General features: G+C 50.5%; 8 protein-coding genes across 8 annotated transcripts; 4 read left to right on the forward strand and 4 right to left on the reverse strand.

Annotated features, from left to right (window-relative positions):
• Positions 1-2,505: 2,505 nt before the first annotated feature.
• Positions 2,506-3,348, forward strand: ATEG_07835 (uncharacterized protein; the record flags this gene model as incomplete). The annotated part of the gene is made up of 1 exon (XM_001216456.1): positions 2,506-3,348. The coding sequence occupies one exon, from the start codon at positions 2,506-2,508 to the stop codon at positions 3,346-3,348; it is 843 nt and encodes a 280-aa protein (XP_001216456.1).
• Positions 3,349-4,374: 1,026 nt separating this feature from the next.
• On the forward strand, positions 4,375-5,862 carry ATEG_07836 (uncharacterized protein; the record flags this gene model as incomplete). The annotated part of the gene is made up of 3 exons (XM_001216457.1): positions 4,375-4,606; positions 4,824-5,774; positions 5,858-5,862. The coding sequence occupies 3 exons, from the start codon at positions 4,375-4,377 to the stop codon at positions 5,860-5,862; spliced, it is 1,188 nt and encodes a 395-aa protein (XP_001216457.1).
• Positions 5,863-6,378: 516 nt separating this feature from the next.
• Positions 6,379-9,167, reverse strand: ATEG_07837 (uncharacterized protein; the record flags this gene model as incomplete). Its single annotated transcript, XM_001216458.1, has 2 exons — positions 6,379-8,809; positions 8,980-9,167. The coding sequence occupies 2 exons, from the start codon at positions 9,165-9,167 to the stop codon at positions 6,379-6,381; spliced, it is 2,619 nt and encodes an 872-aa protein (XP_001216458.1).
• Positions 9,168-9,569: 402 nt separating this feature from the next.
• ATEG_07838 (uncharacterized protein) lies at positions 9,570-10,682 on the reverse strand (the record flags this gene model as incomplete). The annotated part of the gene is made up of 1 exon (XM_001216459.1): positions 9,570-10,682. One exon carries the CDS (start codon positions 10,680-10,682, stop codon positions 9,570-9,572), a length of 1,113 nt encoding a protein of 370 aa, XP_001216459.1.
• Positions 10,683-11,358: 676 nt separating this feature from the next.
• Positions 11,359-13,580, reverse strand: ATEG_07839 (uncharacterized protein; the record flags this gene model as incomplete). Its single annotated transcript, XM_001216460.1, has 4 exons — positions 11,359-11,675; positions 11,709-11,829; positions 12,087-12,108; positions 12,139-13,580. The coding sequence occupies 4 exons, from the start codon at positions 13,578-13,580 to the stop codon at positions 11,359-11,361; spliced, it is 1,902 nt and encodes a 633-aa protein (XP_001216460.1).
• A 2,031-nt stretch (positions 13,581-15,611) lies between these two features.
• ATEG_07840 (GMC family oxidoreductase) lies at positions 15,612-17,432 on the forward strand (the record flags this gene model as incomplete). Its single annotated transcript, XM_001216461.1, has 1 exon — positions 15,612-17,432. The coding sequence occupies one exon, from the start codon at positions 15,612-15,614 to the stop codon at positions 17,430-17,432; it is 1,821 nt and encodes a 606-aa protein (XP_001216461.1).
• A 920-nt stretch (positions 17,433-18,352) lies between these two features.
• On the reverse strand, positions 18,353-20,491 carry ATEG_07841 (serine/threonine-protein kinase; the record flags this gene model as incomplete). Its single annotated transcript, XM_001216462.1, has 3 exons — positions 18,353-18,702; positions 18,763-19,875; positions 19,954-20,491. The coding sequence occupies 3 exons, from the start codon at positions 20,489-20,491 to the stop codon at positions 18,353-18,355; spliced, it is 2,001 nt and encodes a 666-aa protein (XP_001216462.1).
• Positions 20,492-21,250: 759 nt separating this feature from the next.
• On the forward strand, positions 21,251-23,070 carry ATEG_07842 (uncharacterized protein; the record flags this gene model as incomplete). The annotated part of the gene is made up of 3 exons (XM_001216463.1): positions 21,251-21,643; positions 21,704-22,167; positions 22,233-23,070. The coding sequence occupies 3 exons, from the start codon at positions 21,251-21,253 to the stop codon at positions 23,068-23,070; spliced, it is 1,695 nt and encodes a 564-aa protein (XP_001216463.1).
• Positions 23,071-23,632: the final 562 nt, after the last annotated feature.

Here is a 23,632-nt window from a genome sequence, read left to right on the forward strand (position 1 = left end):
GCCATTCTTATAGTTCTACATGATCCTCGTGTGTACTTGTGCCTCCCCTCCTCCCAGAATACCTTTTCGATGGAGCACCTCGGAAATTACATTTCAGGTAAAATCTGCCGTGCCGTGCTATACAAAAGTAAGCCCTAATGGGTTGAATCTAGAATCGCAGAGCTGAATACGAGCATCCCCAGGTCCAATCCAAGCAACTTTCCACCCACACTGCCACTCCAGAAATCACCGTCTTGGCGTCTATAGTCCTGCAATGTATGGGGATACGAGACATGCCGGTGTCGAGAATGGCGGAAAGTATTAGCCGCATACTCTATAAAGAAAGGACCAGTAACATATTGATCTAAGGTAAGCCAAGTGACACTGTTACATTTGGTGGCTTTTCCAGCCCGCGATGCCCAGTGTTATATATGCCCCCCGCTTAGAGATCTCGTATCTGGCTTGCCGCTTGCCCCTGGGCGTCAATTCCTGAATTCCGCCTCATGTCCAGTCAACTACCGAACAGCAAGAAATTCTAGCAAACTGAAAATTGAGGACAATTGAGAATGGGTTGCAGTAACTTTGAAGTGCCATTTCTCCCAGGATCAGGGTCGAGCCGACCTGCCTCAGTATCTGACTGCCATACTCTGTGTTACGTCTTTCTAAACCGAGTGTTGATGTCTGTAGGGCCCTTTCATACAGTTTTACAAATATGGCCATTATCCTCTGCGCAATCCCTCCCGCGCTGGTTATGGTCTAGTATGAATACTTCTAGGCTTCTAGGCGTTTGTCGCTAATAATACACTGACACTATCTTATAAACGGTAACCATTCCGGCACTTAGGACGCTTTGACCTGGTTCTGGATTCTGCAACTTCTTCTCCTATATGTTGACATCTCGTACGGAGCCCACTTTCACATAGCGTTGCTGTCACAAGCATAGGCAGCCTGGTGAACTTCATTTGACATAGCGTCTGGTCTATCAATGCCTCTCTGGGAAAGCTCGACATGACTGGTCTTCTCCGCAGTGCTCCAGACACTACTTCGTCTTCCTTGTAATTAGTTCTATTCAGCCGCACATTCGTACGTCCAACATGCTGCTTTGCTTGCATCCGGCGGATTGGCCTGCTGACCATGTGGTAGTAGTCTAGTCAAACCTTCTCCGCAAAGTCGTATGGTGCCCTGTACAAGGATCCAGGGTCTAAAAATCACCTAAACCGCGCATTGCTCTAAAATGGACATCTGAAAACCATAATCGAGTGACTACATGATCCCCCGACCCGATCCGCCAAGCAGATCCCTCGCCGAATACCACCGCATACGATCTACATCATTTCCAAAAGGCTTCCTTGACATTTAAAACGATCGAACTTGGAGGTATCAGGGGGAAACGAAGTTACAATTAGGTACCTATTCGTATAGCTCATAGTCCGAGATGAGAATCTGCACATCGGAACATGGCTCGTGCTTCTCAAGCACTTTGAGTACTTCAATTCGTCGACGGTAACCCTCGTCGTCTGTATCTTTGAGACATATGATGACGAATCGGCCGTTGATTTTGTGACCCCATCCTATTGTTTCCACTGGCAATCATCGCGTAGTTGCCACGATCAATGCAATCTGGGCATGGCTCTCTCCTTGTGGATTGGCCCATATATTCCGGCCCAGTCTTCATAACTCCACAGCTACCGCATCCATCCCAGGGTATCAGGGCGGGCGGCGCATCTTTGAGCGGGTCGCCGCAAAGGAACCTGACGTTCGATATGAGGCCTTTGCACATGTTGAATAGGAGAAGTCGTAGAGACCTAATGTTTGAGTATCTGCTTTGTTGAGTCGTAGTCAGTAGATGGTCGTTTAGATGAGGGAAGATACAATACCTTTCTCTTCTATCACAAATAATTGCGAGCCTGGGTATATGAGACACCTTGTACCAATTGCGCCCTTAAATGAGCAAAGGCGGCTTCGTTCTGACCCCTGCACAGATGCAGCCGTGTGCGTCAGATGAGCAGCACAAGAGGGGACAGAGCCAGTAACAAAGCTAATATGATTAGATTATACATCCTAATCAGGTAGTGATGCTGGACTAACCCCCTCTTCCCCTCCCAGAAGTCATCTTAATTTACAAAAGACTTCTTGGTATCAGCCTCACTTTACAGTCCTAGTCCTAGAGCTAGAAAAGGGTCTTGTTGCTTCTGCTCATCACGACGTCAGTTCATTGTTGGTACAAGATCGGTCTTTGGATTCTTAGCAAAGAAAATTGGGATATGAACAGGACAGTTGGTCCTCCATGATTAAGTGGAGGAAGACCTGGAAGTCAGATGACTCTATCCTGACCTGACCAACAGTAGGTGTAACATCTCGCTATCCTTGGTCCACGTGTCGACTTGTGGCTAAAAGGCTAGAATAATATCACCATCCCACGCAGAATCCTCCAGACAAGACTGAAGCACTTTAAACAACGAGAGATCCCACTTCAGCCGTAAAACCAGGCTCCCATCTTGTTCATGATCACAATCCGAATCTAACATGTCCGTGACAACCTACGTCCCAAAACCAGCGATGGAAAACAAGCTAGTCGTCTGTATCTACATAGACAACACCAATCTATGGATCGAAGGTCGGAAGACATACGCTAAGAAAAAGGGTCTCGACACGAGGACAGATCCAACGTGGCGGTTTGATGTCGGTCGCTTGAAGACTACCCTCCTGAAGAAAATCACTTTACCTTCTGAAAATGTAGAGGTCAAAACCAACCTGTATGGCTCCAGACCACCTCCAGTCGACACTGTGTGGGAAGCAATCAAGTGCCATGAAGTCTATATCCACACATCGAAGCGAAGTACATGGACAGGGGGCGAGAAAGGCGTGGACCAGCAACCCACTGCCGACGCCGCATTTCAAGTATCCGCTGATTATTACACCGAGGTCTCAAGCGAGTATATAATCGTCTCCGGTGACCGAGACCTTCTTTCGGCGGTCAATAAAATCGCCGACAGCGGTTTTCCTGTCCACGTTTGGTCGTGGAAGGATAGCCTCGCCAGTGCATATTACAAGGGAGAACAGAAAGACCGTATCCACGTGCATCTGCTTGATGAGTATATCGAGGATATCGGCTTCTGCGAGACTACCTTTCGCGTTGACCGCAGTACCATTGACCCTCACAGCATCGTGGTCATTGATCCGCTGCCAAAGGCCGATGCTATTGATGAGCTCGTCTCGAAGTTAAAGACCCCGGTATATCGGTACGAGTGTCGTACGAAGCGACCGAATGCATCCAACAGAGATCTCGTCATTATACCAGCGCTAGCCAGGATGATGAAGCCCGCCGACCTCGAGGATTTATTCTCAGCATGTGAAAGCGAGACTTGAGCCTACCGGCCTCACTGTACTTTCGTACTTTGAGTACTCTCAACGTTCTACCAAAGACTCTCGTGAAGAGCTGGCAATCTCCAATCGGTTCGACGAACTACTGCACGTGGATAATGAGCTCGAAAGATATGCCGAAGGTGTTGATAACAAAGGCCACAAGGCAGAGGAGAACAGCGAGTTCACCGAAGTTAATACTCGGTCAAGGCAACGGATGTTGTATATCAAGCGTAACGAAGAAAAGGCTCGTAGCCTCTGTCAATGGGGTCTATATTGCAGAAACGAACTTGGCTGCAAGTATGGCCACACCAAGGATGAACTAGACCACTTCATAACCTACGGCCACATGACTGCAAAGAAATACAGGCTCTGCGACAAACCGCAATGCAATGCCTGGAGTTACCGTTGTCGTTATGCGCACAGCGAGGATGAATTGTTCTGTCCTGGTTGTGGCAAGGAAGGGATAGGACATGAAATATGGAACTGTCCTGAGAGGAGCGGAACTAGGTTCTCCTGAGACTGGGCAGTTTGAAAGATCTTTCTCCTTGAACAGGACGGAGTATGATCCGTATTGTACATCCAAATCCGCCTTTATATATTGTGGGTGAAGTATACCACATCAGATCGAGATGAGTTGCAACGTATCGCTGGCAGACTACATACATTCACTTGATACATAATTCCCAACCAAGAGGTGTCTACAGCCTGTAAGCTTGTATCATCAGTTGAATCTTTTGTGGTTGCAGAGGGGAGTGCAGAGGGTTCAGGTGTAGTCTATGTATGCCTCAGGCATGGTCCTGGTGGACGGCGATGAGTAATCCATGAAGACGGAGGCGAGGGAGCCACATGACGTCACCTAAGAGCTGCACCCGTCTATCGATTACCCCAAGGGGTAAAGGCTGACCCGCCAGCGTGTCCCCGACGGCTGAGTCAGCAGTCGAGATCCCTCTGGACTTTGCGGCGCTTTCTGCATGAAACTTCGCTCGAGTGGCGCCCTGTCGTGGGTAGAACATTCGCCCCCTAATCACCATGGATTTGTCGCGACTCACGCGTCCAGCTATTCTGGCTCAGTGCTCGCGCTGTTCCAGCTCGCTGGCCGCTCTTGAGAATGAATGGGCCCGTCTGTCCAACTCCTACGCCCTCGCCGCGGGATGGCTGAGCGTCGAACTCCATCGCATCTCCGTCGCATCGGACAAGAAGATCATCCCCCAGTCATCGGATCTAGTCATCCTGCGCGGGCGTGTCCTTCAGGATGTATCCTGTAAGCTCTGTCAGCAGAAACTGGGCGTTCTGTGTATGCTTGAGAATGGGTAAGTAGGCGCAGACCGGATGGATATACGCAGGACTGGGACTCGACTGACGCCTTATCAGCGCCAATATTTTCTGGAAGTTGTCGAAAATCTCGTTCCGAGAGATCGTCACAATGCGCACCGTGGAACCTACGTTCGTCGATATTCCCATCGACAGCTTGATTGTAGATCCCTCCAAAGAAGAACCTACCCCACGCCGGGATCGAAGCTCCATGCAAGCGGGCGCTTTGGTGCCGACGAGCGCCACGGAAGTCGAGCACTCCAACATGTCCGTGGAGCAGCAAATCCAACACCAGGGCCTGAACATCGACTATATCTCCAACTCGGTCAGCAACCTCCATGACACGATGTCGGAGCTCAAAAGTGCATTTACCGCTCTTCGCATTGAACTCAACGGGCCGGGGAAAATGCTTGAAGCAGGAAATAACATGGGAAATAATTTCAACATGGTCACAACAGTCTTGAAGGAGTTAAAAACGAAATCCGATGAAATAGAGCGGCTCAAGCTGGAAAACGAGGCGTTGAAGTTGAGGAACCGATATCTGGATGAACAGGGCTTTGTCCGACAACCATCCTACCTGACCCCGATGGAGGAAATGCTCCCCCCAGTCCGAAGTCCCGAGTTGCTACAAGCTGGTAGAAAACGGCCGTGGCCCGACTCGTGGCCGAATGGTCGAACAGAAACAATTGCAGACACATTCGACGACGACGACGGTGATGATGATAGCATCGGCGACTTCTCCCTGGCCGAGACAACGACTATACCGCCGATGAAGATCCCGCTGAAGGAGGCGGAGTCCAGCATTGTCAACCACATGGATCCTACGAGGTCGGGGACTGCAGATCTGCACGTTCAGACCCAGCAGTCAGAGCAGCTCACTCCATCTCAAGAAGACGGGATGAAGCCTCCCTCCGACACCCTTTCACAGCAAGCCCCTATCTACAAACGACCACGTCTCTCCCGGACTTCGACCGGAAGGCGCTCGTCAGGCGGCAATGCCACCGGGAAGAAAGTCGGACGTCCACGGAAGTCCGGAGGCCAGTTTGCTAAAAAGGATTCGTCGCAAGCTGAGAATATTTCCCCTCTGAATGAACAGACGGGAAACATCGGGAATAGTAGTCAGAAAGAGACTGGAGCTCCCAACGCGAGCCCCAGCGACAGCGGAACTGCAAAGGAAAACCGCCCGCGCGCTCAAGGCCAGCGTAATCAACGCCGAGCCTCGTCGGCCTCCGGCCGAAGCCAAGGGGCAGCGGAGCTATCCCAAACGCCCCACCAGGAGAATCGTGAAGGCGTCGGAGGCGGCCCTACATCATCGTCTGGACGCCAAAGGTCTAGCGCAAAGGGAAAATTGGTGACGAATGGTGCTCATACGGAGATGGAAAAAGGGAGTGAAGAGCCGGAAAAACGCAAGGCACGGGTTGCTGAGCGGGATGTGATGGTGCGATTGGCCATGCAGCGCGAGGAAGCTATGGATACGGAATCGCGGTGAAGCTGCTATGCCTTGGCACCTAGCTTGCACTTCTATTACTGTATTACTTTCTAAATTGGTTATTAATGACACTTGTTTTGTCATTCATGTTGTGTTTATCTAGACTATATGGTTTCTCGGTCTCCAATGCCGCAGGCTTACGGAGTATATATCCGCTCTATCTCTGTGTATCATGTAGAGGTATCCACGTCAACAATCCAAGACAATCACCGGGTATCAAGATATGACGAACATTATTTGACACACATAAACCCGCACCCTTCTCTAGCTCTTTCGCACGCCTTTTTCAAGGCCTGCTCTTCGGTATCCGTCCATTTGACACTCAGCTCATCCCACGGCTTGCGGGAATTGAACTCCTCGCGGAACCGTTTCTGCATGGCGTTGAGACGGCTGACCTCACGCGGGTCGCCGGTGCCAGAGTAGACAATAAACAGGGTACACGGCGGCAGAGACTCGTAGACACGGTGAATCCTCGAGACCGTGCGGGAGACCGTATCCGACAGGGTCTTGGGATCAGACGCCGGCCCGGTGGTCGGCGTCGTCGCTTCGGGCGGAGGAACCAACGCGGTGGACTCGTTGGCGTTGTTCGGGTCGGGAATGCGATTACACCAGCCGCGATGGACTTCGAGCTCGCGCATTCGCGCCCACGTGAAATCAACTCCACCGCCCGGGATTGATGGGTTGCTCTCGTCGCCATTTACAACAGACGAGATGCCTTTAACCACGTCCTCGTCGTCGGAACATCCGACCGCGACGGTCGCCTGCGACCCGAATCCGCGCTCGGGGTTGCCCCAGTCGACGACAGCGCCAGTGCGGCCCTCGCCCTGGTTGCTGGCGTGTCCTGGCCGTGATGACCGGGCAAGGCGCTTGAAGATGCTCTCGTTCGAAGCGTCACTCGTGCCCCACCGTTCACCCTTTTCACACTTCTGCTTCACGAGTTCCAGGACGGCGCGAGAATCCTCGATGGAGTCGTGGCCTGTTTCGCCTTTTTGGATCTCCTTGCCGAGGTACTTTTGCGTTAACCATCGGAGGCTACACTTCAGTGGTGGGCCTCGCGGGTGAGGGTATATGAATGTGGTGTCGACGATGAAGGGGTGTGTCAGTTTGAGCGCGTTGAGGTCGGAGTTGAGAGAATGGCCAACGAGGATCGTACGAGGGGTGAGTATGGAGAGAAGTTTCTGTTGAATATCGGCGAGGGTGGTGGTGACGGGATCAAGCATTTCTTTAGTGATGCCCGAGAATCGAGTCAGGTAGTCGATAATGGGTCGGTCCGGTTTCACCAGTTCGTCCAGCACTACCTCGCCATCCCAACCAACTAAACTGATGCGTGTCAACTCTGAAGTGCCACCCTCCGTTATGCACATCTCGCAGTCCATGGCTAACACGGTTCTCCCGGCGGTCATGCTTCCCTTCTCGATCTCGCTGTCTGGGGGTGTGCCGTCCTCCCAGCTGGAGACCCGCGTGTCCACCCACCCCTTCTCGGCGTCTTGACCAGCACGCTTGCGAGCCTCCGCCAAGTCGACTTTCTCCTTCTCCGTCGAGAGTAAGGCTGGGTGGAGCACGTAGTCGTTTTCGCGAAGATCTTCCACGGAGCTGAGGAAGGTGGTGACGGGAGTGCGGTTCGAGGCGAAGTCCTTACCATTGGGCCGTTTGGGGCCTTTCGATTTACCATTGTTGTTCTTCGGGAGAGCGGATAGCAGGATAGCCTGAAGCGGCGAATGAACCTTGTTATACTTAGAATCCCCGGGCGCCTTCACGGGCCAGATATGAGGGAACATGTCGACCAGTGGCTGTAGCGGGTCGGGGAGCGAATCGCGGGATAGCGGACGAGGATTGAATTTGCGGGATCTATCTTCCAGGGGGAGACCTTGCTTCCAGCGCTCGAAATCAGATGTCCTTGAATCCTTATCGTTCTCTGTAGGTGTCTGGTCGGAGGACGTGTTCTCGTTCGCGTCACTCGAAGACTTCTCCTCCAAAGGAATGGTCCCATCGAACATACCAAGCTCCAGGCCCGGCACCATCAGGACCACGACCTTCCTCACATGGCCCGAATATTTGACTGAAATCCACTGCGGCGCAATCCCGTCCGCGAAGCAGTAGAGTAGAAGACCTTGTAGATCTGCGATGCGGATCGACGACTGCAGGCGACCTTCAACATAGGTCAGTTCCGGGTACTTCGCCTTCTCGCCATCGATCCGCTTTTTCTTTGAAGCCCTTTTCGACGGCATAGCATCCTGTTCTCTCTTTGCTGGAGTGCCTTCTGAGGTAGCGGCAGCGGCGTCACCATTTGCGACAGTAGAGTTCTGAAGCAAAGACAGCGTTTGACCGACTCCGAATCCACTGTCCGCGTCAGAATTGTCCTTGACGGGGCTATCGTAACCGGCGTCAGTGCGCTTGCGCTTGGCCATTTCCGAGTCGGCGGGGAGCTTGAGGGTGAAAGAAATTAGAGAAGGACCCTCGCAGATTCTGCACAGTCGGAGCTGCGCAATGGCTTTGTGAGGGTGACCGACGGGGTTTGCGGAGTTGAGGTGTTTGACGGTTCGGATTCCGCGCGACGATGTTTTTTCGTCCTGGGATATCGATAAGAGGCACGTGACGATAGCTAGTCCATTCCGGGCATCGGTAAATTGAAATGGTTCTACCTGTGCTTTAAGCTGCTTATATCTAAATATTCCATATTCTTGTCTTCCTCCGCCAGTCTCCCCGCACTTCTTTCTGCTTTTCGACTATCTAAAGATGCCGCGGTGCCAGATAGTGCTCTTGAACGACCCATACTCTTCTGCAGAGGCGTTTCAAACACTTGGGTATCCCATGTTCTAAAATCCATTACGCACGGTATCTCGACTTCGCAGGGTTCAGACAGTGCTGTATCACGCGCAGTGGAGAGATCCCCGGATGGATCCTTGGAACAGGTAGCATTCATACTGTAGAGAGAATTTGAGTAGACAAGGTGCAGTTGGGAGGCCTCAGAAAGCCAATCATCGAGGTCGTCTTGGATGATGCAAAGAGAGTCGATCCACATATATGATAGTTGTCGGTTCTGAGATGGAGGTATATTTATCGCGCTATAGCAGATTACATTATGACATGTCATATTATAACCTTCTCACTAGCCATTTAAAGGGCGCATCCTGCCATGGTAACTTTTTTCTTTTGCTGGACCCTACATATAGGAGTCGCGAAGTGACCATCACTGCCCATACAAACCCAGGCCACGCAGAGGGGAGGACGGTGTCGCGCACTTTACCTCTAACCGCTATACTATACTTTATTTCACAGTGCCTCTTGGCGCGGAGTGAGTTATAAGATAAGTAAGATGTAGGGTGAGCGGCTCACCGTTCAATGTACAAATAACCCTACAATAGCCTGTGATCTATCAATTGTTGCTTATGGCGACGACTCGGTTAAGAGGCCAATTAGTACTTCATGCCATCCTATGGGAGCCATCTCCCAACTCAATGAGCCTCTGACCATCACTCATTTCATTAATCCTCCGACTGTCACTCAACTCAGCTGCCATCGAGTCTCCTGGCAGCTCGGCAAAGTGACTCCTTTGGCTCCTTGCTGGAATAGTCTCAGCCTCAGTAGGCAGCTTCTCCATCGACGTTTTCTTCGAATCCCCCGCTCCTGCAGTCCCAAGGAGCTGATAATCTCCACCACCAGCACCAGCACCAGCACCACCTCCTGGCTGCCCTGATGTCGCTGGTGGTTCTGTAGACACCGATTTAGACTGCCAGCCTATCCGTCGTGCGAGATAAACGATCGCCCCGATAAGTCCCACCCCGACTGCAGAACCCACCACTATCCCAGCGATCTCCCCTCCGCCCAGTGACGACCTCGAGGAGTCATTCACAGCAGGGGCAGAGGTACCCGTGGGCGAAGTCGTGGGTGTTCCGGTACTCATGCCCGTGCTCGACGGTGTCTCTGTGGTTGTAGAAGGAGAAGGTCCAGTATTTTCCGTCGCCGGTACCTTCAGCTGATCCCAACTCGTCTTTCCGGGCCATCCATCGGCATCGTCACCGCTGTAACCCAGCTTCTCTTGCCAACACTGATAGGACCTCCGGTCCGCGTCAGTCCATTGCGGCCCCGGACCCGAGCTGTACTTCCCACAGTTTTCCTCCACCAGTCTCTTTCCCATGGCCGTCACGATCGGGCTGTTAGGAGAGGACTTGAACCAATCAGGTCCAGGAAAGGGCTCGAGCTCGCCACTCGTCGTATTCGCGCCGGCTAGGTCGATGACCGCGAAGCCTCGAAGCGGACCACTCGAGTCCTTCGCGAGCCGTGTTTCGGATCTTTCGCTAGGGTTATCTGTGCAATTTGGTAGGCCGTACAGGTAGATGCGAACAAGATCGTTCTCGGAATCGAATTCGAAATATTTGCCTTTTGCGTGGTCGATGGCCTTGCAGGGCCGTCCGCCGCTGCCTTCTTCAACCGTGGGGATGTCACTGGCATTTCTCCAAGTAAAGGTCCAGGCAGAGCTTATTGTGAGAGAGTACAGGACGTATAGCGCTGCGAAGAGGTGCGTGAGATGGGCCATGCTTGTAAAGCAGGGAGCAAATCGAACTTGTGCCAAGAGGTGGGCTTGGAGGGGAGAGATTCAGATGACCGAATATAGTCGTGGCCCGAAGATTTTGTCGCCTTCAACTGTGCGTGCACTGAGAATAGGGGCATCCAGAGCATCGATTGCGATGTTGGGTCTTTCAGGACGTCGATATCTTTCTCAAAAGGGCGTGCATGCGAAATTCTTTGGAGCCTGCTGGCGGTGAATTCAGCTCCCCCTTAAATACACAATGTCAGCCTGTTGGATTTATTGCTCTGTGGCCACTGATGGGTCGCACATCGTGGTTTTTGCGTCAGGGCTGATCTGCATAAAGTAGTATCTCATACGCTCTGTTGACAACAGAATACGAGCCCCAAGACCGACGGCGCGTTCTTGGCATGTTGACGGCTATCAGCCTCAGCCTTGTATCAGACCCTTCTCAAGGCAAGTATCTCCGCAAGAGCATGGTCGGTCGTGGGTAACAACTCATACCTAGAAGCCTCTGCTCTCACTAATGTAGACCTGGTTTGTCGTCCTGCAAAGCCTGGATTCATGGGGCTGTGGTTGAAATGCTGACAAGGACCCTTGTTAGTTCCCCGGTTGCATCCCCACTTCAGGGCATCGGAACTACGTTTGTCGAGGTGGAGGGGTGGGGGCGGCGCGGTTTGGGCCGTCAGACTTGGCCTCCTTTTCTAGCAAGGATGCCACCCTTGCTAGCTGTACTGGTACCAGAATACACATAGTCTGCCTTGTGTACTTTGATTGACTTCATGAATGAGGCTGTGAGAAGGGTACCTTTTGCTGGATTTGGCGAGATTGGGCTCATTACTGGTGCGCCGAGTGTAGCATTCCCAAATCCGAGGAAGACGGCGATCTGGAAGTCCACGTTCAGGGCTGAGGTGGGGTTTATAAGCATGACGAGGTCTGTGTTCCTGTCGTTGTCGAGGTCCTCTGCAAACCAGGTCAGGTAGCTCTGAGTGCTGAGCATGCCTCATGGAAGTTGTATATTGGTAGTTGTGTTACTGTCAAACGTGACTTGGCCGGAGTTTATAGATGGAGCGAGTAGTACGTCAATGCGGATTGACGACGAGCTGCGGTATGTGGGTCCGTAGAAGAGTCGGATGATATAGTCAGAGTTGTCCGACTGGCTCGGTTTAGATATGAACAGAGCCTGGGTGGGGAACCTCAGGTCGAAGCTCTAGGTATAGAGCCAGGGGATGTGAGACAGGAGGCATTGTAGTTATGAATGTATTGGAGTTAAATAGAGTTAAAGAAAACGTAATTTAGAAGGAGAAATCTGTTGGTAGGAAAGCGAAGGAAGCCACATGGCCCCAAGGCCACATGAAACATCCTGCAACACCAAGTGATGGAAAGCGATGTAAAGGACACCTGGCGACGAACTGTCGCTGTTTGTCTCAAACAGCTGCTTCTGATATAGTATATCTCAGCTTACATGGAGATGAAGTCTGCACAGCGCTCGATACCAAGTTGCTTATATAGGAACTCGTTCACAAACTGGCACTTGGGATCCTGACGCTCTTGGATGGCCAAGAACTTGGGCAACATCGGGAACTTCTCCAAGGTGTAGGTGGCATTAGGAGGGCTCATCTTGTTCCAGTGGGGCCGAACGTTGTAGGCTTCACCGAACTTAGGCAGGAATTCGTATGCCAGCTCCTGGTTTTGCCAAAGTGTGGTGAAGTTGTTGTATTCTTGGATCCAATCAATTTCGATGATACCAAAAACGCCGCTGAGGGAGGGATCAAGGTTATAAGTGTTCACAGGGGACATATATGCGTCGTCACCCTTGAGAGAGCGGTGTTGCATGACCATCAGAGAGTTGTAGGGAGCGTTCATACGTGGGGTTTGAGACTGCTGGTAATATGTATAGTTGGTGGCGGCCTCTGCGAAGTACTCGATAGGAAGGAAGTGTTCGATCTCGGCGTAGAATTCTCGGCTGCAGACACCTTGAGGAGGACAAGAAGCAGCGTCGATGATGTCGTCATAGCAAAAGTACTCCTTTTTGCATTCACTACCGCAGCCGTTGGCGCAGTAGTTAGAAGAACAATTGCGAACACCGTCGTAGTCAGTCGGCTCCCAATAGGAAAGAAAGTAGGTAGGCTCGAGATCCCAACTCTGGGTCTCCGCATTCCAGTCGAAGTGAGGTCCCCAAACGGTCATCCGCTCGTGTTCTTTGTACAATTGGGCAATTTCGTTGTACATGATCGAAAATTCAGAGGTGGCATTCAAGACCTTAGTGGTCCTCTTCATAAGAAGGGTGGGTTGGACCTTGAGGGTGACCTCTGTGATGAGACCGAGGGCACCAAGACTGACACGGAACGCCTTCAGTTCTTCCGCATTGTGCTTCTCATCGATAATACGGAGGTCACCCTGAGCGTCCAGCACACGAAGCCCAATGATTTGACTTGCGATGTTTCCAATGTTGGATCCAGAGCCGTGGGTGCCGGTGGAAGCGGCGCCGACGAAGTTTTGAACACGTTCAACACCGAGATGACCAAATGTCAAATTGTTAGTTTTCAGCACTTCGCTGAGGTCATAGACATCCCAGCCAGCACCGAAGGTGACGGTCATATCGTTCTTATTGATTTCAAGGTGCTTCAAGTTGGTGAGGGAAACGATGTAGGAAGGCTTGGCAGTGAGAGAATTGTCAACACAAGTCGACAGGTTGCCGAATCCATGGCCATTTCCGACAACTTTGATGTGGGATCCTTTGGGGTACTGTTCCTTAAGGAATTTTGCAGCGTCGGCTTCATTCTGAGGAGCAACATAGGCGTCAGATTCGCAGGTGACCTCATACTGCCAGTTGAACCAGCGGTAGGCGGAGCCAAATGCTGCATGGAACAGGACCAGCAGCAGAGCCAGTTTAGGGACAAGCATTTTTGGCTATAAAATTTCCAAAGTCAGTCCCAGTACGCAGCATAGAACAAATAGAATGAGAGCTCACAGGAAGACACGGATGAACTAGATCCGCTCTTGAATAATGTCCTTTCACAAGATCAATTCTCACAGTAGTAATGGTTGTGGAACCTGGGCTGGTATTGGGAAGGCAAGGTATTTATATTCAACTCGCTCGTCCTTCGGCCATACAATGGCCATATGGAGTTCATTTACAAGACCACGTTTCACTTGGTGCCTACAGCACCCTCCAGCAACCTCCCGGCCATATTGTTGTGCCCAATGGGTGATCTCCTTCTGTCGTCGTGCTTCCTCTGTCCACCTGCATTGCCTTGATTGGCAAATCTAAATAGTCAGTATGAGAAAGATTGAAACTTCAGACTAGGTTGAACATGAAACTATGACGGTAAAGGATTTGTGCTGCGCCAAGAGCAATTTTATTGAGATTCGCGTGACCCATCTATAACTACTGGCAAATATTCGGTAAGCCGAAACATGCTCCCGACAAGTCATTATAGCACGCCGAGCAGGACTATTGTGTTAACAGTTTGGACTGAGGCAGCTTATCACTGACTAGCTCAGGATTCTAAGATCGCCACAAAATAACCAGTGTTATAACGCAACGCACTTGAAGGTTAAGAGTTGTAAGGACGGGGCCGCCCTGTTTGAAGACTAATGGAGTTGCAGATCTGAACGCCCAGGCCATGAAGGGCCCGAAAAGTCTCTCGCGGTCCCGTCCGTCCAAACTGCCATTCCTTTGTTGCACACCGGCCCGAGTCCAATTTCCTTCGGTTCTCAGCGACTAAGAGCTTGAGTCTTCGCCATGCCGTCGCGGCATCATCTAACTTCGGCATTCCGAGCGTTCAAAATCTTGTCTTCGTCCTGCCGTCACGGCATCGTTTAACTTCTGACCGGCCGCGGAACCCTTGTCGCCGGTAGATTATGTTGTTCACTAATTGGTCTGCTTCCTCTCTTGGCGCCAGGACAAGGTGCGCCCCACTGGAAGAGACCTGGGTACCGGGACGGGATCCTTACTCCGTGACAATCAAATATACACATCTTTGGGCTTGACTTTGATAATGGGTGCCTGGGCCGCGTTGATTATGAATTCCACACCTTTAAGGTTACCATGTGCCTCCTTTTTCTCTTGAGCACCGTCAGCTTCAGAATACCTCATTGGTCCACTTATACTCACTAGTTCTTCTAGTAGATGCTCTCACGTCCTCGCTTAGAGTCTCCCCCTTAAGCGCAGTGTCCTGTCACTGTTACCCTTACCAAATTTGACTTTGGAGATGGCTGCACTCTATCAATGCTTCCGCAACGGTGCGGGACTCCCATATCTTGACAACGCCCATAGCGACATGTCGCCATTGACCATTCAGAATGGTCGGACACTGCAATATGCCGATATGGCCTCAGTAACCTTATAATATGAGAGATATTTTGGCTAGTCCCAGCGTGTTCTATTAGATTCCACCGTAAAGCTGTTCGAAACTCTCTGTTCCCAGGCGCATAATCCGTGTATTCAGGGTCAACTCCAGGTGAAGCTTTTGGGCCCGAATATCTGCCACTGCCTTCTTCGTTATCTACAAGTAGAGAATACAATCTAATGGTGAGATACAGCAATATGGATAGGTAGAATATGGGCACATTGCTGCAGGTATGGCACAGCGCCAAAGAAGATTACCACCGACGAGAACTTTATCCTCTTTGCTAGTATATTCCCTTGCGCCAAACTAGGCCACTGCTGTTCCAATAGTCTCCCACGTGTGCAGTACCGCGGCTCATAATCCTTTTAAGCATGATTCTCACTTGGACGATTAGCGGGCTAGAGACAGAGGGACCTTGAAGAATTCCTCGCATGGCATGAAATTAAGATATTGAACACAGTGTCATTATAGTGGTATATATATAGCAAGGAAGCAAAGATAATGGGAGAGTAGAACCCACAGCACAAAAAGCCCAGTATATAACCTCGCTGCTTCCATACATTTCTTACTCTTATCCTTCAAGATGAAGGGCACCTTCCTCGTCTCCGCTCTTGCCTTCACGGCTATTACCCAAGCCTTCACTCCCGCCGAACAGATTGACGTTCAGTCTAGTCTGATCTCTGACCCTAAGGAGGTAGCCGGGAAAGAGGTCGACTATATTATTGCTGGTGGTGGTTTGACCGGTCTCACTGTTGCCGCCAAGTTGACCGAGGACCCTGATATCCGCGTTCTCGTTATTGAGAAGGGCTTCTACGAGTCTAATAATGGCCCTATAATCGAAGACCTCAATGCTTACGGCGACATCTTCGGCAGCACTGTTGACCAAAACTACCTCACCGTTCCGATGGGCATCAATAACCGCACTCTTGACATCAAGTCTGGAAAAGGCCTTGGTGGTTCTACCTTGGTCAACGGCGGCTCCTGGACCAGCCCCGATAAGGTCCAGCTCGACTCCTGGGAGACGGTTCTAGGCAACCCTGGCTGGAACTGGGAGACCATCTTCGAGTACAAGAAGAAGGCCGAACGTGCCCGTTACCCTACTGCCGAGGAGATTATGGCTGGTCAACACATCGATGCTGCGTGTCACGGCTTCAACGGAACTGTGCATGCCGGTGTCCGTAACACCGGCGAACCTTACTCCCCTATGATCCGTGCCCTGATGAATACGACCGAAGCTATGGGTATCCCAACTCAGGTTGACTTGCATTGCGGACACCCGCGCGGTGTATCTATGATCCTTAACTCGCTACATGAGGACCAGACACGTTCTGACGCTGCTCGCGAGTGGCTTCTACCTAACTACGAACGCCCTAACTTGCAAGTCCTGACCGGCCAGATCGTCGGAAAGGTGCTCTTCGAATCAACCGGCAATGGTCCTAAAGCAGTTGGTGTTAACTATGGAACTAACAAGGACGTTAATTTCAATGTCTACGCTAAGCATGAGGTTCTACTAGCTGCAGGCTCTGCTGTCTCACCTCTAATTCTCGAGCACTCTGGCATTGGGCTAAAGTCGGTTCTCGGTCCTCTTGGTATCGCCCAGCTCGTTGAGCTTCCCGTTGGTCTCAATATGCAGGACCAGACCACTACCACAGTCCAATCCAGAGCTAAAGGCACAGGCGCTGGTCAGGGCCAAGCTGTGTACTTTGCCAACTTCACAGAAACGTTTGGAGATCACGCCCCTCATGCTATGAAGTTGCTCAACACCAAGCTCGACCAGTGGGCTACTGAGACTGTTGCTCGAGGAGGTTTTCATAATGTGACGGCTCTCAAGGTCCAGTATGAGAACTACCGTAAATGGCTCCTTGAGGACGATGTTGCCTTCGTGGAATTCTTCTTCGACAGTAATGGCATGATCAACTTCGACTTGTGGGACCTCATTCCATTCACCCGCGGTTCAACCCACATCGCCGACCCCGACCCCTACCTCCAGTCATTCCTCAACAATCCCATGTTCTTCCTGAACGAGTTCGACCTTCTCGGCCAGGCCGCTGCCTCAAAGCTTGCCCGTGAGCTCCAGAACATGGGCGAAATGCGCGACTACTTCGCCGGTGAGAACATCCCCGGCGCCGAACTTTTGGCCTATGATGCTTCCCTCGAAGAGTGGGTGGAGTATGTCAAGCAAAACTTTCGTGCCAACTGGCACGCCGTTTCAACCTGCGCTATGATGTCCAAGGAGCTTGGAGGCGTTGTTGACCCTACCGCCAAGGTCTACGGTACCCAGGGCCTTCGTGTGATTGACGGCTCCATCGTTCCCACCCAGATTTCTGCTCATGTGATGACCACTTTCTACGCTATGGCTCTGAAGATCTCCGATTCTATACTGGAGGATTACTACAGGCACTGATCCTTGGCATTTTAAACGCTCAATGGATGTTGAAACCAAACTCCAGTCTGTTTGTGACGGATCTGATCAAGCTCTTTGCTTTCTTTAACTTTGATCGGTTCCCCCTTCGTTATTATTCTTCTACCTTTTCTTCCTTCCCCGTGACATTCGAGTTTTTACATCCCAACACTTATTTTGTGTTCTAAATAGTTCTCCGTTATATACATAGTAAATTTAAAATGGTTTCTCCCCAGTCCCTCCACAAACGACAGAAGAATCAAGCAGGGGCTCAGTCTTGGAAGCCGGCAGACAACCTAATAGGGCAACGGCTATTCGGCTCTGCCTGCGCAGTTATCCGGGACAGCGGGTAAGCTCCAGCCAGGCGACACGGCGGTCGGATGCGGATCGATAGTAGGGACCTGGCCGGCAACCCGGTAGATATAGCTACAGTCGGTGCAGCTATAGCCCCGATAAGCCGGAAGACCGGGTATAGGAGGGCTACTTGCTGGCGGGATTCGGTAGATGTCCTGCTCTGGATCTATTCAGGGCCGTTGAAGCATGGCCGTTAAAGCTCCCTGCTGCAGCGCCGGAGTGGCTGCGCTAGGATAGGGGCGATGGCGCGTACGCAGATAAGTGATTAGAGCTTTAAGTACATATAATTCGTCATTTCACGTGAAATCAGTCAAAGGGATGTTGCTTTGTCACTCTTCGAATATGCATGGAAGTTATTTAAACTGAAACAATATAGGCATTTTTCTACTGAATACATTATTCTCGATAGCTCAGAGTCCAACCTACTTGTCCTTTACTGTGACCATCGGAGCTATAGTATGTCAAGGGAAGTGGTCAAAGAGGATTGAAGGGGGTTGATTGTGGGTGAGCTCCTGAAGGCCTCTCTAGGGCTCTATGTAGATATCAGGGCAGGCAGGCAGGCGCTAGTCTTAAAGAGGTAATTCAGGAGCCTGAGGCTCTAACATAGTAGTAACTGGTACCTCTGTGAAACGGGGACAGTCCAGGATCAGCGATCGGAGGTCTGGGATGGTGATCCTCTTTCTAGGGTCGCATTCAAAAACGCGGCTCAGGATGCAGGTCATCTCATCAGACAAAGGGAGAATGGACTGAAGGAAGAAAGGATCCTTCAGATAAGCCTGGAATGTCGAATCCTCGAGCGACGCACGTTTCCACGGATTGCGACCACACGTCAGATTGACAAGGATGACGCCCAAACTCCACACGTCGTTGGGGGCTGATTCGTACCACGACATGGGTCGAGGATTTGATTGCTGGCATTCTAGTCGTTGTACGAGGTGAGCACTGACTTTAGGACAAAATAAGTACTAAGAAAACGCACCTGGAGACATATAGAATGCTGAGCCGCAGCCGAAATCCGAGGTCATGGGGTCAGTGGTCGCGAGGCTAAATCCGGCCAGTTTCAGCGTCAGGGTATTATCGGCCACCAAGACGTTTTCCGGCTTGAGGTTCCGGTGGTAAATTCCTAATGAGTGGCAAAACTGGACAGCATCCAGGATCTGGAGAAAGCCGTGTTTGACCAAAGGATCATTGCCCACGAAGTGACCTTTTTCGGTGATGCTGGAGAAAAGGTCACCCTCGGGGCAAAATTCCATGACCACATAGGTACAGTCGATGGAATCCATTATACGAACCAGCGAAACCACATTGGGATGTTGGCTGGCCAGATGGTGGAGATTGATCTCGCGCTGCTGGAACTTGGGCTGTCGGGCATCGAGTCCAACCTTGTTCTGTGCTTTGACGGCATACTCCACCTTTGTGTGGATGTCGATGGCCTTGTAGACCACGCTATACACACCAACTCCGAGAATGCTAGTCAGTTCCAGCCGGTTTGCTAGAAGGAAACCTAGACGATCTTCCGGCGCCGAGATACGTCCTGTTGGGGATGGTAGTGAAGAAGTTGGCAATGGAACCATAGTTGGATAACCAGTGACATGCTTGCCAACCCCTCCATCAGTTCTCTCCTCACATGGTCCTTGTATCTGTTCGGTTGTATTTTCCAGTACTATATCAGTTTTACTCACATCAGTTCCAGGCTGATGTGGCTCGCGACCAGTTGGAACGGCCTCAGACCATGCCTCCCACGAAAAGCTCTCCATTGAGGATCGCTCGGAACTGTGAGATACAATTTCAGGTCGATCAGATAGCCCACCACCAAGTACAGACTCATCTCTACCGCTGCATGATCTAGGTAGTGAGAAGCAAGCTATACGGCGAAGATGGCCTGCGACATGGGCCGGACTGACATTCAGAGACAGGCACAGGGGGGCAGCTACGGATATAAGCTTGATGGCCGTTACCCAGATCTGAGATGCTGTTATGTTTTGACGCCTCGTGAGACATCCAGTCACTAAGAGAGTCGTACTGTTGATCTGGCTCTTTACAGCCTTCAAAGGTGCAAACGTAAGGACGCAGATCACGGAATATATGCGTTCTGTACGTAGGTCAGTCTGCATGTTTGCAACTATTAAGGAGTTCACTTACTCCCATGCCTTCTTGGTGATGAATTTACGGGGGCATATCGTGAAACAATACGGGCATTCAAACTCCTTGGCATTTGGATCAATCGCAGGAGGTGGTGGGATCGAAACATGTTCACTGCTTTTGTCGCCCTCCAGAATAAGGCAAGATTTTGTCGATATCATGGAAGCCTCGTCTTCTAGTCTTACCCGGGCCACGTTCAGCAGTGTAGCTGTGGATGGTTGCGATGGAGCACGTGGAGGCCCATGGATAACAGGGTGTTCGCGCTCGAGATGAATGTTGGCATTTTGGGGAGTTTTCAGTGTCAGTTCAATTGACTTGGAATATTCCTCATATTTGACCCTGCGCTTTCTCCAGTATCGGAATTGCTGCCTCCGTCGCGTGTTTGCTCTTGCCAGACGCTGAACGAGGTAGTGTTTCTTAAGATCATCAGTATGCCAGTGACCAAAGCAACAGAAGAGCTCAACAAGATGACTCAGGTCTAGTGATGCATAAACATCGATCAGATTGACTCCTGTGTCTGGATCCACTTCTGTATACGCCAGCGCCTTGGAGAGACCGGTTCTCATGGCCGGATTTCGGATCTTGAACGAAAGACGGTAGAGTCGATCGACAGTTAGGGTGATGTTTCCGAGATATGCTTTAGTAACTGGTTCGGATTGGTATGATGAGAAGTCCTCTTCTTCAGAGTCGTCACTGCAATCTGACTTCGCTAAATTCCTGTCGTCTTCTGGTCTAGTTTCTTGCGCTGAACGCACCAGAGCGTCATTCAAAGCACCCTTCACTGTGAAAACGGTTAACCGACTGTCCGGCTAGGAATAGATCGGGAATGCAGACGCTGTGATAATCCAGACTCCAAGTCTCGCAACAGCTTGTACGCGTACCGAAAGAGGGGAGGAGAGTCCCGAAATCTGTAATCGAGAGAACTATGGCCACCATGATAAAGGCCAAGACTTGTTGCCCACAGTTCGAAGCGTTGAAGCTCGTTTGTCAACTTGTCTTTATCATCACCATTGCCTTTGACCAGGCCATCCAACGCCGCAAACTGATTGCTGACTCTTATGCCGATTGTGACCAGAGACTCAATGAACTCTGGATCATCATCGGCGGCCATCTTAGTTACCTATTCAATTCCTCAAAATAAAAACTTCAAATGAGTCCGAATAATGTGCGTTTGAGCTCGTCGTCCATCAATGGAGATGTGGATGAAGCGGGGTAGGTGCCATACCACTCAGCGCCCAAGGCTGAACTCACCCCGCAGTACTATTTTCGACTTCTTCTCAGCCTCACCTCATAGCCATCTTTCTTTGATATGCTATCGCCTCGAAATGAGCGGCTTCGAGGTCGTCGGTGTCGTTTTAGGGGCGATACCGCTGCTGATCTCTGCGATCGAGAAGTACAAAACAACCAGCCAGCGGCTCAAGTTCTTTAAGTACAAAGAACCATTTATTGTACAACTGATACAGTCGTTAGAGGAGCAACAGTTTTTCCTCGAGTCAGATCTCTTCGTCTCGCTGAATGCAACACACCTAGGAGAGGAGCAGATCAATGATCTGATCCGCCAACCGAATTCGGATCTTTTCCAGGATCCTACGATTGCTCATGCCGTCCGCGAATATCTGGGCGATGGATATGTACCATACCAGCGGGCAGTTGTTCGATGTCAGCGTGTTCTGGCGGAGATAGCTTCTAATATTGGTGGTCTGGCATCTGAGTCGCAGGTACTCAGACTCTGATAATATTCCGAAATCGAAATTCAGACTTACTGACCTTATCGTCAGGGAACACTCTCGAGTTTAATTCAGGCCCATCCACCGAAGGATGGGAAATATGAGCTCACCAAGAAGATAAAATTCAGCCTGCAAAAGGATGACCTAGAAAAACGGATCAGGGATCTCAATGATGCCACCGCCACACTACGCAGAATTCGAGAGAGCAGCGTGACAAAGACGGAAGTAACTCTCCAATCCACATCTCGAATGATTGCAAAGTTTGCTTCTGCACTTAATGCTGTTCGAAGTTATGCAGATCGATTATACTCAGCCATCTCGGCAGGGTATAACGTGGATTGCCACCCTGAACACGAGACCAGGTTGTTCCTTCAGAGCCGCTCGGCGCTTATGGAAAAGAAAACAACAGTTGCATTCACAATGGCTTTTTCTCCAAGCAATACTGGCCAGAATCCGATACCATGCTATCAAACGGACATCAAAGTGCTTGAAGAAATGGAGAGCTGTTATGCGACGTATGCTATCCCTGACCCAAACAGCCATTATGTATCGAGTCCTAACATGGTGTTTAATCGGCAAGTGCTAAAGCCGGAGGACATATCAAGGTGGCCATCAGTCTACCGACAAAAACGACCAATTCCCCTCCTAATGACCTAGAGGATCTCTGTTACTCAGTACAGCAAGCCAAAGATGGTGGACACTTCCTGGACCTCTATCTTTCTCAAGGCGGGTGCCTCTGCTATTATCACAAGCCTTTCAAGGTTGGCGTCCTTAGAGATGCTATCGCAAAATCCACAGAAGATATCATGTCGTTGGAACAAATTCTTGGGAAGATGGAGCAGCCAAATGAGTCTTCGGCAATAATCCGGTGGACTCTTAACCAGCGGATGGCCCTTTCATTTAATATCGCGTCGTCGATCATGCAGCTAAACTCCACGCCGTGGCTTTGCTTTCCGCTTACGAGTAAGTCGCTGTATTTCGCACGCCGTGCCGAGCTACTTCTACAAGGAGGAGCCGCCCAGTATGCGGACATCCCTCAGCCCTTTATTCGTCAAATTTTCTTCGGCGGCGCAAAGGATTCAGCAAGATGTGCTTGCAACCCGAGACGATCCATGCTTGAACTTGGCATTATACTTCTGGAACTATGGCATGCCAAAACTTTCGAGGCATATGCCATAGAGAGCGGGTTGAATATCGACCACAGTTTTGGCAGTCGGTATGATGTGGCGATACAGTGGCTTGACTTCAGTACTTACTATGTTCTACCATTCTATTTGGACGTTGCTACAAGGTGCATCGAATTCACATTCGCGACGAGTCGCGCGGCGCCCGATTGGGATGATATTGTCTTCAGAAAATCTGTTTGTGAGTATGTCTTGAAACCGCTCTGGGAGAACTGTCCAGCAGAGTTCCGATGAGTGCACAGTCTCGTTGTAAATATAGAAACTGTTTGAACCTGTGAGTGGGAGTTCACAATTGACGACCTAGAAGTGTTGATGACTTGCGAATTGCGTGTTCTATGGCACAACCTATTTAATTATACTTCATTGAGGCTTTCATTGTATTTAGAGGTTGGCAGACCGCCGACATTGTGTCTACCAAGCCATGCACACTACGTTGGGGATTTGGATCCTCAGACCTTCTTCAATCCATCTGATTATAGCACTTGAGTAATCTACAGTCTAGCATAATGTTGTGTAGAGCCGCACAGTCCGATGTCGGGTTATCACCGATATAACCTAAGTATGGGACCATCTCTACCACGCCTGATTAGCTATACTCATTTTAGTGCTAGGACTAATATTCATTTTCAGTTTAGAGTATCCATTTTAGTGGTCGTACTCCGTAGATATATGGGTATAGCGATCTTAGTAGACTGTATCTGGGACCCTGGGTTAGGGTCAGGCCTAGTGGGATAGTAATTCTATAAGAATTATTTTATTACATAGTCGTAGTTCTTCCTTAATCTATTAATGTTCA

Source organism: Aspergillus terreus, genomic scaffold (genome assembly GCF_000149615.1).
Source record: "Aspergillus terreus NIH2624 scaffold_11 genomic scaffold, whole genome shotgun sequence".
Classification (NCBI taxonomy): Eukaryota; Fungi; Ascomycota; class Eurotiomycetes; order Eurotiales; family Aspergillaceae; genus Aspergillus; species Aspergillus terreus.